Source organism: Squalius cephalus (assembly GCF_949319135.1).
Source record: "Squalius cephalus genome assembly, chromosome: 8".
NCBI lineage: Eukaryota > Metazoa > Chordata > Actinopteri > Cypriniformes > Leuciscidae > Squalius > Squalius cephalus.
In genome coordinates this window covers 37,353,973-37,371,000 of record NC_137129.1, presented here as the reverse complement: position 1 = coordinate 37,371,000, position 17,028 = coordinate 37,353,973, and the positions used below count along the sequence as shown (strand labels likewise).

Here is a 17,028-nt window from a genome sequence, read left to right as displayed (position 1 = left end):
TATGTCTGTATAACATAAAACGTTTGAATGTTAAATAATCGTGAGTGAAAAGGTTTGTCACGGGCGAAATACCACGGCAGATTGCCTGGCCACCTGGAACCAGTACAATAAAATGTCAACAAAAAAAAAATTAATTTCACAATATGATTTATTGATGAAGTCTGCTCTTACTAAAAGCAGATGTTTAGAAATTTCAGGAGTGTTAATAAAGCACAGATTGCATCATATTAACCCAAACAGGACTAAAAATGTTACTATTCTAACTGTAGAAATAAATTGCTCTCTATAATCCAAGCACCTGTGAAGAGCTGTGTAGTTCCTAAGGTCGTTTTGCCATCCAAATATATGTTCACCCATAATGTTGTTTCTCTCTCCACAGATGTTCTGTGTCCCAACATGAAAGTCCAGGCTGGCCGTTTCAGACCGAACAGCACCAGTGCTGGACAGACGGAGGTCCCAGGTAATGTGTCCATGTTCTTCCCATAGTGCTGTGCTGTTAAAAGTGTCATGAAAGGCCCTCAGCATCGTATCAATTCACTGTTCTGAGGAAAAGGTCACATGGTTTCATTGATAATAATGAAACAGCAACTTCTCATAGGATATGAGATGCTTTCAGCTCACCTTGTTGCAGCTCTAAATCCATTTGTTATAAATTGGCTTTTTAAATAAAAATGTATTGTCTTCCATCATTTGCGTCGTTAACATCTCAAAACTGGTATTTTACGATCCTTTAATATATGTTTCATCTTCAGATGTGAGAAAACGAAAACTTTTCTTCCTCTCACGGTTATACAGTTACATGAAAATAACCCCTACTGTATTTTATTTTCCGGTCAAAAAATAAATGAAGAAGTGCACGGCATAATGATTCTGACACATGGACTCCCAATCTTGCGTCTTTTTTTGTGTGGATGTAAGTATTAATACCACAAACTACAAGCCTAGTTTCTACATTTAAAGTACTTTTGGATCCGAAATAAAGCATTCTTTTCCCTGAAGGTTATGCTTTAAAACATGAAACATTGCAGCGAGACATCGATGTTTCGAAATAAAGAGATATTTTGCCCTCCTCTGTTCTAAGAAACGTGGAGTTCTTTAGTGATTACACAGATCTGGAGGGATGTTGTGTTTGGGTCTTCAGGGGGTTCTGAGTTCCTCTGCGAGACTCCCACTCAAATTCATCAACCTTAAGTAAGAAACCAGACCAAAACAGAGAGAGAGAGCTCTTACCTGTGCAAGAAAATGACTATACAATCTGGTGCTATAGGGGTGTGCGGAATAGAAGGACTGATTCACTGCAGGCGTATACAGACACTGCTGTATGTACAAAATGGTCGAGTGAGCTGACATAAATCTGATGAGTTTGGGTCATGTTTTAATTGCTCAAATCTCTCTTGATAAATCCATAGAGAAGTCGTAACCCTGGAAAATGATTTATGTTTCTTCGTTTGACATATTTTATATCTGCATTGCTTCAAAAAAAGTAAACAAAAAAAAAAAACCTTTGTAAAGTCTCTGAAGTGTGGTCCATTTGACTCTAATTACTTATAATAAGGAAAAGTGCTGTCTTCGGTGTTCAGGTGAAGTTTAAGGTGTGATCACTCCATGTCTGAACATCATTTGTGGGTCACTGCGCTTTCCTCATCGGTCCTATATCATCTTCTTGACGTTTGTGCTTAGATCTATTTGCTTGCAGTTCTTTTGGATTGCACCAACTAGACTAGATCTCTCCTCCTTTGGTGGCTGTAAGTGTTAATTATGGTGTCTTGCTCCTGTAATCTGCGATACTCAAGAGAACAACACAAGCTAAATCTTCAGGGAAATTCCAGGTTCACATGAGATGTCACAATTGCTGAAGCTGCCAACATCTGCATGCCGTTTCTGAAGTTTGGAACGTCAGTGTTGGCCAAAGCAAGGCCAAAATGGACATACAATGTTGCTGACTCAAGACTGTCTCTGTAAAGTAACTTTATCAATACAAAACTAGTTTATTTGTAGCACTTGTACACTAGATAAAGCTCTGATAGAGTGTTTGACAAATGTGTAAGTGTTTTGAGGGTTTGGAAAGTTCAAGTATACAGTAAATTGGATTTCTGAAAGCATAACTAGACATCTCTGAAATTCTCATTGATCATCAGTGTGTTAGAATGCATTTGAACCAACTTTTCTCAACTTTTGGTGCACAAACCCTTGTTTTCTTCTAAATCTGCAATGCACCATTAAATCAATGGAGTTGCCTGCATTGTGGGGTTTAAGTGCACTAACTAATTTTTATCGTTCATATAATTGCTTTTTACTAATGTTTTAAGGCACGGCCACACTAAATAATCACCATAAAGATAACTATAACGTATAATGATAACAACATTAGCATCCTCTGACCACTAGCTATGTTTATTCTAAGTTCGCGCTGCAGTTTTCTCGTCTGCCACTTTAAATGATCGAGCTCTTTAAAGCAGGATAGATTCTGATTGGCTGTCAATATTTATCATCCATCACCTGGGGAAAATTGTTATGAAAGTGATTCCCACTAAATTGTTGGAATATAATATAGGCTATGTTTATCAGTTTATTGTTTGAGGTACATGTTTTGCGCATGCGCGGCCACGGACGATTTTTAAAAGCGGATAGGTGGAGGGCAAAGGAATAATACAGAATGTGGGTCTCAAGATGCGTTGTTAATAGTTTCATTATTTTTTTGCGCTTATGCAACTAAATGCCGAGGGGACAAAACACCAAGATGTCCATTTAGCGCATGCGTCTGGATCAAAGTGGCTGTAACCACAGAGAAGTTTGTCACGATGACACACTGTGACCGTTTTAAAACGCTGCCGTTAGCGTTTTTATGCGTTGACATCTTGTACTTAAGGGGGCTGGTTTCTATGGTCGTCGCGTTGTGTGCTGGAGTGCCCATGTGTTCGGATCAAAGTCATGCGTCGTAACGCGCTCATCTGTGCCGCGCCGCAGAACCCTCGCTCTCTCACTGTTTAAAATAAGACTCGCTCGTGATTATACGCTTTCACTCGCCAGGCCCAAATTACAGGTCCTGCAAGCGAAACGCTATCGAGAGAGAGTGAGAGAGAGAGAGAGTCAGAGAGTCGTGCCTGGCGCATGGAGACGCAGAGTTGTGGAAATGAGCTGAGAAGCGAACAGCTGGAGCCACATACAATTTGGCATTGGCATTATAGTATACTATAAATACTATATATATATAGTATTTAAAGTATTTTGATGCCAGAAATACCTGACATTTTTTATTTGCTGACAATCTAACCAGGTTTGATGTCAATGATCTTGAACAGCACTGGTTCTCATTTGTTAATGAGAAAGAGATTTTAGAGCAATATTTTCTGCAAACAACTGCTTAAATTTTGTTTTGTTATTTAAGTACCATAATAAGTAATTTGGGGGCTACTTTTTATGGTGTTAAACATCTCCTTTTGTGTGTCAAAAACAAGAGGGTGAGTAAATGATGACAAATTTCTCTCTTTTTTTGTGAACTATTCCTTTAAGGGGCAAATCACACTATACTTGCTCTATATGCAAATATTGATTCATCTATTGGTCCGATGTTTTGAAAACTTATTTTTAACTTGATACAGCTTTCATGGCACAAGAGACTGCAAACGCATCGAGATGTACGGATGCTTTTGCTCAAAACTAGCACAGATGGAACACAAGAAAGTGTGAACGACCCCCTATAATGCTGACCTGGCAGAAAGGCATGAGGGATTTGTTAAAAAAATCTTGAAAGATGAAAAGTGCTTTTGCTGTTTTATGCATTTCTTTGTACTTTGCTGTTAACAGGGTATCTGCTTTCTTTCTACGTTCTCAGCCACCTGTTACTCTATTACAGACACAGACACACAGATACACACAGTCTGGCCTAGACTTGCACGTTCTCACATTACCACCAAGTTAAACAACTCCAAACATCCTTCAGTTCAAATAATCGTTGACTGTTTAAAAGAGCCCCCGTTTGCTGACACGAACACACCTGCCCTAAGAAAACAACATGAGAATTCATCAAGTGAAAGTGAGATTTAATAGGCGGCATATACACAAACCATCAGCAGTTCATGTACAGTATCGACAGCTGTTTTGAACGTTTAACTCAACCAGCGTTAGTGTGTCGCAGATCGACCCTTGACTTGCTTCCTCAGGCGACGCCCAGCGCCCCACTGGCATCGCCATGGCGACAGACTATATATTGGTTAAAGGAGTGCCATGGTTTGGCCACTATACTAGGGTAAAATACTGCCAACCTCAGTAGATACACACACACACATACACACACACACATATGTTGGAGCACCACTGACGTAATTGCACATGAAAGGTTGGTTTTTAAAACATCTGGTGCAGCAAGTGCAGTTTAATGAGTGTTGGCTGCGGATCTAAAGCGTTAATTAATGGGCTGATATCCACACACACACACAGCTCCACTTTACTATTTTTAAAAAACAATGATGTCATGTTTGCTCCCAGAGGCATGGATTTTTTTGTGTGAATGTGGAAAGTGGCCCGAGTGAGGCATATTGTTTTGCTCGTGGATATAGAGGAGAGATATTAAAACACTTCAAACACAGCTGACCAATTTGACCGTAATTTCCTCTTTGCTGTGATTTGTTTCCATTTATGTCCTTGTTTCTTTATTACATGTTTATTACATATTACATTTTTACTTTCTGGAATATACTTTCTGGTCAGTCATGGCATTTTGTGGTCAAATATTTGTGTGTAATAATGTTAAATGTATAGTTGACTGTTGTCTCAAATTATTTCCTATTTAACTGTTAGTTTCATGTCCCTTGTATCATTTTCTGACCTACTTTCTTCTGTTTTTTATGATATATATATATATATATATATATAAAATACATAAATTATGCATAATTTATATATATATATATATATATATATATATATATATATATGATCATATATGTTATATTATAATTTGTATTTATAATACAGTTCATACATATTTTATACATTGTATCATAATATAAATAATTAAATTTTATTGCACATTTCATGCATTATTTTGAGTCAATTAAAATTAACGTGATAATAAATTATATTTGAACTTAAACAGAACTTGTGTATGGAGTTTTTAAGCACTACCATATGAAATATGCCAAATCAGTAAATGTGCCTTGCCTAGCAAAAACGTTGAAGCTATATAATTGCACAAAGGCCTTTTGTTTATTGCATTATGATATTATATCTTAATCTTATTTATCTCTTTTTTTATACGAGTGAATTCTCTGCTACAAGAAAGACTTAGGAGAAGTTCATTTTCAGTTGTCATTTTGAACTGTCTCTTGGGCTCCACCTAGTGATCATTGATGGAAAGACGTGTTAACAATATTCAACAGTACAACACGTTCCTCTTGAGCAATGTTCCAATCAACCAATCAGATTTTAGGGACGAGTTTACATGTTATTTAAAGTTTTTTCTTCTTCTCTGGTCTCAGGTTTTGATTTGATGGAATACTTCAATGTAAGAGATTTTCTTGGAGAAAAATTTGAGCCAGGTCAGACCCCATATGTCCGACTCGGTACCGTGCCCATCGTCCAGCAAACACAGTAAGTGAATCATTACTTGCAATGGAATCACTTTATTTTAATGTTGTTTTTTCTGCAGTTTTTCTCTTTTTAACACAGCTTTCTTTGTCTCTTGTGTTGTAGAGATGTCTTGCCGCAGGGTCTGCCTGATGAATACGCCTTCGTGACCACATTTAAGTTCAGGAAGACCTCTCGTAAGGAAGACTGGTACCTGTGGCAGGTCTATGACAAATACGGCATCCCGCAGGTGTGGACAACTCATTCTGGGGCGCCATTGAGGATTTCAATTGCTCTATATTTTTACCAAATAAAACCTATGTCGAATATATTGTACGTATATTCTCCAGGTGTCTATCCGTCTGGATGGAGAGAACAAGGCAGTGGAGTACAACGCCGTGGGCCTGACGAAAGATGCGGTCCGGGCAGTCTTTAAGAACCCAGAGGTGGAAAACCTGTTTGATCGCAACTGGCATAAGATTGGCATGAGGGTGGACTCCAAATCTGTGTCCCTGTTCCTGGACTGCAAGCACATTGACACGGCGCCCATAGAGTTAAGAGAAGACATTGACATCCAGGGAAAGACTGTCATCGGCAAGAGACTCTATGACAGCGTTCCCATTGATGTAAGCACCCGTGTTCAGGTTTATTGATACAAACTCTCATTTAGATTATTTTTTATACCATAGTATTTGCATGGCACTTCATAGACAGAACACCATCATGGTAGTCTGTAAAAAGCATGGTAAAAAAGTAGTTCATGATTTGATGGTACACCAGTCTTCAGAAGTTTAAGGTCAGCAATATTTTTTTTTTAAAGAAAAAATACTTTCTAATAATTAATTAATCAATGAATAATTTCTATTCATTGAATAATCCTGAAATAAATGTATTACGGTTTCCACACAAAATATTAAGCAGCACGATAATAGAAATGTTTCTTGAGCAGCAAATCATCATATCAGAATGATTTCTGAAGGATCATGTGCCACTGAAGACTGGAGTAAGGATGCTGAAAATTCAGCTTTGCATCATGGGAATATATTACATTTTAAAATATATTACAATGTAAAACAGTCATTTTAAATTTTTTGTATTTTTGATCCCATAAATGCAGCCTTGGTGAGCATAAGATACTTTGGATCTTTCTGACCCAAACTTTTGAACTGTACCGTATGTTTATGGAGTTTTAAGTCAACCAAAATCACAGCTAATACAATCCTGTCTTTCCTCTATAGTTTGACCTCCAGAGGATGGTGATCTACTGTGATGGTAAACAGTCTGAGCAGGAGACGTGTTGTGATATCCCTGGTGGACCAGTAAGTGCATCTGACTCACAAACACACACACACACCTTTATTCTCACCTCGTTATGTCTTCAAGAAGAATATGTAAACACATCACCTGGATAATAAGGCAAAAACATATGCTTTCAAACAAGCACAAGCACTATAAAGGTCTTTGTTTTTAGTCCTTGATGAAGATGATGATGAAGGGGAATATTCGTTGTCCAGTGTCCAGAATTTCATACTCATAATCTGGAGGTGCTCTGCAACCCTTTTCGTCTTCGATTCCTCTCTCTTTCTTTCTTTCATAACACATTCGGTCTCTTTCCGTTTCCTCGTTCACTTTCTCTTCTCACTCAGTGTGAACAATCTTTGGCGACCGAGGCTCCCCCAGTCCCGTTGCCCACCCCAAAACCAACAAGTGCTGAGCAGAAGAAACCGGCCGCGGTCAACTGCTCCTGTCCTGCAGGGGAAAGGGTAAGACTTCCAGGTCAAAGGTCACGCTGGTGAACCCCCATGTTTAACACGCAAAAAAATTGAATATTAGCCTTATGATGCTGTACAGTAACCAAACTTATTTACAGGACATGAGAAAGAAAATACTAAATAGACTTTAATTCTTTTCTGAATCATGTGCTGAAGAAATTTTAGTCATGCTAATAAGGAATATTTTATGTTCTATAAGCAAAAACATGTGACATGTTGGTTACCACAAAAATATTTTTTGTAAAAGCAAGCAAAAATTAAGTTTACAGTACATATAGTATAGCCACAGGAATTTAAAATTAAATTAAACATTTTAATATAAGAGGATGATGAAATTATAATATAATAATAATAAAATGTTCCCTTTACAGTATTTTAACTCCAACTTAAACATCTAACATAACATATTTTTTGTACATAGAAACACATAAGCATTTATTTTATATCAATTATTTGTATATTTTTTTGTTTTACCCCTTAGGAATATCTCGCCCTATAGACATTTGTTTTTACTGAGTCAAAATAATTTTCTGTGTAAATCAAAAGTGTCATGGATGCTTTTATAGAAATCAGTTTGTATTGAACCTGTAACATTTCTTTAAAGACATAAGGCTGGATATCAATTTTTTGTTAAATCTGAACTTTCTTTTGTAATGCATTTAGTTCCTTTTTGTAATGCATTCATTCTATAATCTCTCTGATTTCTGACCTCCACTTTCAGAACGTATCCCCTCATTGCTCTCTCTTTTGCTGTCTCTCTCAATCTTTCCCATCCTACAGGGTGAGACAGGTCTACCGGGTGCCACGGGGCCCAAGGGTGAAAAGGTCAAATAGTGTTTCAGTATCACAACAGCTTTAATATGCTTTTGCACATCTCTGGATGCATTTCCGACGGGTTCCTCATTGGCTCTTTGCGTAAACTGTACATCTGCAGGGGGATCCTGGTCTTAAAGGGACAGAGGGACCGCCAGGGCTCAAAGGGCAGAAAGGAGAACGTGTACGACACTCATACTATCTCTTATAATGCTTCATAAAGCTTCATTAACTCTTTAGATGAACGTAATATTAGAAATGTTTACTGATTTTCACATACAAGTTAGAGAAAAACATGATATTGATCTGCTTCCATCTCTCTGGGCCTGGAGAATAATTGATCGGTGTTGATTGATTATTTGCAGGGCCAGGCTGTCTCTATCAAAGGTGATAGAGGAGAAAAGGTAAGGTCATGAATTTAACAGCCAAACTCCTCAAGATAGACAAAGCACAGTGAATGTTTAGTCTGTGTGTGTGTGTGTTTGTTTGTGCACGTGTGTGTTACTGTCGTTTTCATCAAAAACTTAATTCTACCCTTGATTCCGAAAAAGAACAGCAGAAAAGAAACAAATGTTGAAATTGACACAAAAACAATACGGATACCATATTTTGAACAGCAGAATTATGGGTCCGCCAACCTCAGAGGATATGCAAAACAAGAAGCTGCGCACTGAACACCCACTCACAGCGCTTAAAACAGACAGACGGACAGACTCCAGGGTAGAATTACCTCAGAATAATGTCACAATTAGCTTCATCAGTCAGAGGCGCTTACGGGAGAATTAGACGGCCGTGGTGTGGGGAACAGAGCGGAAACGGCCATTATTTAAACATTTACCTGTGCTTAGTGCCATATCAGTAAATGCCCAGATTTCACTCATTTGATCCGTGAAGACTTCTCGAAAACAGTGTTATTTTGAGATTTCCACTGGAGCAAATTTAGATGCCAGCCGACGCCCACAGCTAGAAAAATGTTGCATGCTGGATTGGTCAGTGGAATTTCCTGCGGGAGACCTAGAAACGGCAAATGTGAATATTGACCCCTACTGTGCTGGAGCAGATTAACAATTACAAAAACAAACACGCTAAACAATTACTATTCCTCATACTTTATGGTTTAGAACTAACCTTTAGGTGTGCTGTTACTTTTCGACACGGCAAGCAATTAGTTTCTTACTCCAGTAATAATATCTCAACATTCTTAAAGGGATAGTTCACCCGAAAATGAAAATTCTGTTATCATTTACTCACCCTCAGGTTGTTCTAAACCTGTATGAGTTTCTTTCTTCTGTTGAATACAAAAAAAAAGAATGTTAGTAACCAGACAGTTGACGGTAGCCATCGACTTCCATAGTAAGCTGTCTGGTTACCAACATTCTGTAAAATATCTTCTGTGTCAATAGGGTAAGAAAAGAAAAATGAACTTAATTAGATAAAATAATCCCATAGACTTACAATAAAGGAGGAATTCTTGCCAAATGGGCCAGTAAGTAACTACCCAGAATACTTTAGCAACCTCATATCGACATGCTAAGACCACCTTACACAAACGTTTCTATTGTTATGCATGATTTGTGTGTGTATTTACGTGTCAGTGATTTGCATGAGTGTCCATGCGTGTATGTATGTGTGCGTTCATTCTGTGTATGTGAATGTGTGTCTGTTGTACTCACGAGTATCCATGTGTTATAATGTTAGCTAGCAGCATATCGAGGAGTTGGCTGGTTAAAGTGCATGATGCCGCAAACGCATGTTTGTGTTTGAGGTGTTGTCTCTGTCTCTGTCTCTGTCTCTCTCAAACACTGTCATGTATTGTCATCTTCCACACTGAGTTGTGTTGTGGTGCAGTAGTTCACACATGTGCTTTTGACATGCTGACCCATGGTGCACATGCAGAAAGAGATGCTACCACATGGTGCTAAGTATCGTTTACAATATTCAATGCTTAATTACACCATTTTTAATGATGCTTTTAATAATCCATATCTGGACTCTGTCCGCTATATTTTTAACTGAGTTTGCTGCAATGCATTCTGGGATTTTCTTGTAAGTGCTATATTAGAAAGTGGCCAAAAGCTAACTTAAAAGGTAGCATGATTGTTACCTACCATTTGAAAGATCTTTTTGTATCGTGTATACATTTTATATAGGTTGCCAGCTCTCTACGTTGTGGTTGTTTTGTTGTGTTGCTTTCTCTTGATGGTGTTTATCATTGATCGGTTGGCTTTTATCGAAGTGCAAAGAACTTTGAGAATAATTATAGACTATCAGGCTTGTAAGCAGCAGCGTGTGAAGTCGTTACTATAATCAGGTCATAAAAGCTTTTCTCTTGTACTGTTCAACTCTCAGAATTCCAGGAGATTCCCTGGAGTGCACGAGACGTCTGAAAGGCAAGATATAATGGGAACTACTTCTTTAGGTTTCCTTAGTGGTGTTTAGTGGTTTAGTTGTGTGATTAATTGCCTTGACTAGAAAACTACACCGACTGCTGTTGGCCTCTTTTTATATTGTGATCTCACAAGACGTTCTACATAATTTATAACCCCTTAGAGTAAGTGATTCTTTGTCATGATGATGTGAATATTGTGATTATGTCTGATGCTTTCAAGCGAAAAGTTTTTTTTTTTTTGTTGGGTGGTTTGTTGGTCATGTTTTTTGATAAGCTCTTTCGGTTGGAAGGTCAGATTTTTCAGGTTTTCATTGGAACATTTATAACTTTATGTAAATGAAACTAATTAGTGCTTCACAGCATTTGGCCCCATCGAAACATGTACAGCACACGTCAAAGGATGAAACCTTGTCACTTCCAGGAGTCATGTGACATCTTATTGCAAAAGCCATACTGAAATTCCATCTCTCTCCACAGGGGGACAGCGGTGAGCGCGGTGAACCTGGAGCCAGCGGAGACAAAGGACAAAGAGTAAGAAACACTTTTTTCTTTCTTTTTCTTTTCCTTTTTTTTTTTTTTTTTGTAAGATAAGTAAACTTTTGAATGATAACATATTTTCAGTTGAAACCGAATATTCAGCAGAAAATAATATAGACCTGGACTTGATATTGTACATTGTGTTTGGTTTGTGAATGCTGCGATATTATTGGTTAGTTTTATTTTTCCACACCCATGCAGCCTCGGTTGCATCAGCTGACGTCTAAATTTTCTTAGTGATCCCATCGCAGAGAGGACTCATTCCTCATAAAAATACATAATTTTTTTGTTTATTTGGGTGTTTTTAGGGATCAGATGGTTTACCAGGTCTGGCTGGGAAACAAGGCGATAAGGGACAAAGAGTGAGTAAAAAATGTGAAGTTGATGGTATATTTCGACGGTGTATTGACTATTGACCAAGCATGTCATGTTTGCGCTTATGAACAGGGTGAACAAGGAGTTGCAGGTGAAGCTGGGTTACCTGGACCTCTCGGACCAATGGTAAAACATCACCACCTTTAGACAGAAGAGTTAGAATATGATTTGATCAGTGTCAAACACAAACTTTTGCCAAGAGATTGTTATAATTCTAAAAATATATCTTAATATGAAATGATGTGAAAAAATATGACCACTTTGGTCAGTCTGAACAATTGTAGATGTTACCTATAAAATCAAATCAACATCAGATTTAAAATATTGCACAAAAACATAACATAGTGTTAGATTATACAGCTCTCTACTGTCTGCCGTTATAGTAGATTTCATTGTGTTCACTGTAGGGAGTGTTTTCTTCACGTAATCTGCTCTGTGTTGCATCATATTTAACACGATCTGACCCGCTTTAATCAGGGTATCCAAGGTGATTCTGGTCCGCCCGGAGCACCAGGTCCTCAAGGGGTGTCTGTAAGTATGACGTGTGTATTTAAATCAGCTGCTTATACTGATGATTATGGAAGCCCTCAGAGTAAACAAATAAAAACTTACTTAAGACTATATCATACATGCAACTTTATATTTCATAATTGCAACTTCCTTTCTCACAAATGCATGTTTGTATCTAACAATTGTTAATTCTTAAAGGGTTATTTCACCCAAAAATTACAATTAAAATGTGTCATTAATTACTCACCCTCATGTCGTTCCAAACCCGGAACACAAACGAAGATCTTTTTAATGAAATCTGAGAGATTTCTGTCCCTTCATTGACAGCTACGCAACTGACACTTTGAAGCTTCAAAAAGTTCATAAAGAGTTCGTAAAAATAATCCATATAAGTTTAGTACAAATATTCTGAAGGGACGCTTTATATGATGAACATATTGAATTAAGGCTTTTATTCATCATTATTTAATATTATTATATTAAAGTTTTAGTAATTTTATTTTGTGTTTTTGTGATTTTTATCAGTTTTTTTGTATATGTCTATGTTCAGTTTTTGTACAGTTCTATTACAACAAGTTTAACTAAATGAAAATAAGAAATGTTGCTTTGGCAACTAGTTAAAATAGCTGAAATAACATTAAGAGCATGCTGTGTTTTTCATCAGGGCGGTGCCGGAAATAAAGGAGACAAAGGATCCTCTGGAGATAGGGTAAATGATGACTGACACCTGTCAATCATAACAACTATGTTACCACAAACATCACTATAAGCTTAGTGATCTGAACCCCTCTCGCGGAACTTGGCACATAACTCGTCCTGCACTACAGGCATGAATGAGTCTTAAATCAATGCGCAGATTTTTTGCACAGCAGTCACATCGCCTTGTGTAAAAATGTAGTTTAGTCTGTCATTGCAGAGCCTCTTTCACCCACTTCAAGGCCTGGCACAATGTTCCCGGTTGTCTTCCCCTTGTCAGCACCCCTGTTTTAGTTTTGATACTTTGTAATAACTTGGACGGAGTCCAAACTAGTCATTGTCAAAAAGCACTGTCCATTCCTGTCAGATCCAAACGCTACAGAGGGAATATTTCAGCAGTGTCCGCAGGCAGACTGATAACTCAAACAGATGTCAGAGCTGATGCAGACTCCATATATCCTGTTCTGTGGGGGCGGTGTGCAACCAGACCGTTTCACATGGTACAGCATTACCGTCATTCCACAGTCTGTCCGACGGTACACCTCCACACACACGCTGAGGTTGTTAGGACAAATTTGACTTTTCTGAAACAAACTTAGGAGTTAATGCTGAAGCAAATTTGTGCCACTGATGACAGGGAACTGCAAAAGTACTGATTGTTTTCATACAGGGTAGTTTCGCCCTAAACTCACACGATTGGTTGAGCTGATGTTGCTGTATTTGACTGGTTGGGATGCTCCCCCAGGAGTCACAGTGTTACACTTTCCAGGGAATCAGCTATTTTATTATGTTAGCTATTTTAACGTGGAAAAAGTACACTGTTGAAAAATTATGGTGAAAGAAAGAATATGACTGTACAAACATGAGTTTCCTTGCTGTATATGGTGAAAACTGCAGTAAATCAAACAGGACATTTCATTGTAAAATTTGAATTAAATTTACAGTTTTTGGAAAAAGTCAACCTATGAAAAACCATAACCAGTGAAAAACCATAAATTGACATTCCCAGTCCCATAATTCCCTGTGACAGCTTACATTTGATGTTTTTTTTATTTATTTAAATAATTGTTTCTTCCTATTTTCTTTGGTTATCCGTTAATCTTTTGTTATTTGTTATACAGTACATTAGGATTTTGTAACATCTTGTCTTGTTAATTGTGTTTTTAGTGCATTATTTATATGTCATGCCTGTTACTATGATGGTGTTTTGTGTCTGTGCGACACTGTGCACCTTTTATCAGTATTATATCAGTTTGTGGAAAAAGCTATTTTTGATGAACTTTGATTCTACATGTGGCTTTTACATTACCAAATCAAATTTTAGTGCATTAAAGGGATAGTTCACCCAAAAATGAAACTTTTGTTATTATTTACTCACCCTCATGTTGTTCCATACCTGTATGAATTTGTTTCTTCTTTTTAACACAAAAGAAGATATTTTAATGAATGTTGGTAACCAGACCCCATTGACTTTCATAGTATTTTTTTTTTTTCCTACTATTGAAGTCTATGGGTGCCGTTAACTGTCTGGTTACCAACATTCTTCAAAATATCTTCATTTGTGTTCAACAGAAGAAAGAAATACATACAGGTTTGGAACATCATGAGGGTCAATAAATGAAAAAAGGTTACTTTTTGGGTGAATTATACCTTTAATGGGTTGGGTTGTTAACGTTGTATCAGTTAATGAAATACATTTTTTTTTTTTTTTTTTACTATAAGTTAATAAAACCTGAAATGTTGCTAACATATTTTTAACAGTTAAGTTCTGGCTACCATAGCTGCGTTTTTTTTTTTTTTACAGTAAATTTCAGATTTTATTATTATTATTATTTTATAGTGTACACATTTCAGCTTTAACCAGCTTAGTTTGCCTTGGTAGGCAAAAATGCATTACTTTTAAAGATAAATACTGGTGATCCAATGCAAATGGAGCAAATAGGAATATTTTTAGAACCAATGCATAGTTCATCAAAACAGGAAATATCAGATTATACTTTTGCGAGAATGGTTTAACTTTTGAACTGAAATGGCCTTGAACTCAAAATAAATACATCATGCAAACTCATTTACCATCTGTTATATTTCCTGAATTCCTGAGCTGAAACAGCAGGCTCTGTGTAGTGTATATTACACATGTTTTTCAAGAGCTTGTCATTTTATACTCATTTCCTGCTGCTGTTGTCTGTATTAAAAAAAAAAAAAAAAACCTGTCTAGACAAATATAAGTAGTTTAATGTTAAAGGAGTCGCTCAGCCTCGCTTCATTCCAAACCTAAAGGTTGTTTGTGGGACAAAAACGTAGAAACTGGGGAAAAGAAATAAAGACCTCGGATGTGACACTATTCTAAAGGATTTAATTAATTGTTCTCAGAAACAAATTTCAGAACAAATTGCGTGCTGTTAAAATTATAGTCATTTACCAAGACAACTATTGTGAAATTGTAAGCAGAATATAGCACATAATTAAAAATTACTTTTCAAATGTTTGGGGTTGGTCATTTTCTTAATTTTTTTAAAAGAAGTCTCTTATTGAGATTTATTTTATCAACAAGATTTATTTTTCAAGATTTATTTGATCAACAATACAATGAGAACAGTAATATTGTCAAATATTATCAAAAATTAAAATGACTTTTCTATTATTAATATATTTTAAATGTAATTTATTTAAAAAATGTACTGGCCCTAAACTTTTGACTGGTAGTGTATATATTTTTATTACATAATTTTCCATTCAGTGAGTCTGACTTTCAAATGTTGTTTAGGGCGAACCAGGTTTAGACGGGTTTCCAGGTAAACCAGGTCTTCCAGGAAAAGAAGTAAGTGTTCAGAGGATTCTATATGTATATAATTTGCCATTTTGCTCAGCATAACGTGTGCGCTGGATGTTGAAGATATGAATGTGAGCTTGTGTCAAGTATTGCTATATGTTTGAACTAAATGACTTCATGCTCTTTTTGTCTAAAATCAGGGTGTTAGGGGGCTGAGTGGCGCTCCTGGATCAAATGGAGTCAAAGGAGAAAAGGTATGGACACTTTTATTGAGGGGATGATGGTTTCTTTGCTTTTAAAGATCTGGGCAAGTCTTTTATTCATCCTCAAGTTGCTCCGAAACCCATATGAGTTTTCAAAGTCATTTGTGACCCTGGACCACAAAACCAGTCACATGGGTCAATTTTTTTAAATTGAGATGTATACATCGATTTGAAAGCTGAATAAATAAGCTTTCCATTGATGTATGGTTTGTTAGGATAGGACAATATTTGGCCGAGATACAACTATTTGATAATCTGGAATCTGAGGGTGCAAAAAAATAGAAACATTGAGAAAATCGCCTTTAAATTTGTCCATTATGTTCGCGATTGTGCTGCATTCACTCACAAAAAATAAATGTTTTTTATATTTACCATAAGAAATTTACAAAATATCCTCATGGAACATGATCTTTAATTAATATCCTCATGATTTTTGGCATAAAAGAAAAATCGATAATTTTGACCCATATGTATTGTTGGCTATTGCCACAAATATACCCGTGCGACATGTGACTGGTTTTGTGATCCAGGGGTCACATTTTTAAGACGCACCCAGATATATTTAACTCTTCTCTTTTTCACATAAAATCCCAAAACACATACAGTATATCTTTCTTGGAAAATGATAGTTTTGTATGATATGTCTGTTTTTCTCACGCTCATCCACAAAGACACCCATTCAAATATGCAACCAGTCTGTGTCATTTTATCTCACACACACTTTCATGTACTTATTCCCAAAGGAAATGACAAAAATGTCAGACGTTGCAGCTTGCAGTATAGACAGTTTAACACAACTCAGAATATCAAATCGCTGTTTGTGGGATTTCAACCAGCATTGAATAAATCTCTTGCTTAAACCATCCAAATGTTGCTTTATAATCTCTGTGTTTGTTTGATAGGGTGAACAAGGTCCTGCTGGAATACCTGGCGATGCAGTAAGACAGTTGATTCATAACTGAACGATTTTACGTTGTAAAACAGCTGCATTGAGTTGCTCATCTGTGTTTTTCCTCAGGTTCAGTTGGCAGGACTCAAAGGGGAGACTGTAAGTGTGAAATCTCTTTAGAAGAGGAGTCTACTTTGCTTCTTTAGAGTATTCTTTAAACTGTGTGTGTGTGTGGTTTTCAGGGCATCCCAGGAGAACGAGGACCCCCAGGAGCTGACGGCCCCCCTGGACCTCCTGTAAGATATATTTTGTAATGTAATGCTGTTTCAAACTAATTTTAATTTTAAAGTTACGTATTGGAGAAGAAAAGTAAAGTTAGTTCTGAGAAAAGCTCCTGATTGTAGATGATACTTGATATTTTATATCTAATGCAATGACATTCA

The 17,028-nt window shown here is 36.8% G+C and overlaps 1 protein-coding gene across 4 annotated transcripts in view; it reads left to right on the top strand.

Annotated features, from left to right (window-relative positions):
- The window catches only part of col22a1 (collagen, type XXII, alpha 1), a 52,589-nt gene that overhangs the window by 12,775 nt on the left and 22,786 nt on the right, over nt 1-17,028 (top strand). For 3 of the 4 annotated variants that reach the window (XM_079879036.1, XM_079879035.1, XM_079879034.1), the window contains 19 exons: nt 380-460; nt 5,481-5,592; nt 5,695-5,818; nt 5,919-6,194; nt 6,807-6,887; nt 7,215-7,331; nt 8,121-8,165; nt 8,275-8,337; nt 8,519-8,557; nt 11,020-11,073; nt 11,388-11,441; nt 11,527-11,580; nt 11,932-11,985; nt 12,629-12,673; nt 15,428-15,481; nt 15,634-15,687; nt 16,599-16,634; nt 16,715-16,744; nt 16,828-16,881. In XM_079879036.1, coding sequence (XP_079735162.1) covers nt 380-460; nt 5,481-5,592; nt 5,695-5,818; nt 5,919-6,194; nt 6,807-6,887; nt 7,215-7,331; nt 8,121-8,165; nt 8,275-8,337; nt 8,519-8,557; nt 11,020-11,073; nt 11,388-11,441; nt 11,527-11,580; nt 11,932-11,985; nt 12,629-12,673; nt 15,428-15,481; nt 15,634-15,687; nt 16,599-16,634; nt 16,715-16,744; nt 16,828-16,881 — 1,427 coding nt within the window. The remainder of the gene's footprint in view (nt 1-379; nt 461-5,480; nt 5,593-5,694; nt 5,819-5,918; nt 6,195-6,806; nt 6,888-7,214; nt 7,332-8,120; nt 8,166-8,274; nt 8,338-8,518; nt 8,558-11,019; nt 11,074-11,387; nt 11,442-11,526; nt 11,581-11,931; nt 11,986-12,628; nt 12,674-15,427; nt 15,482-15,633; nt 15,688-16,598; nt 16,635-16,714; nt 16,745-16,827; nt 16,882-17,028) is intronic. The other variant, XM_079879037.1, reaches the window with a different exon arrangement.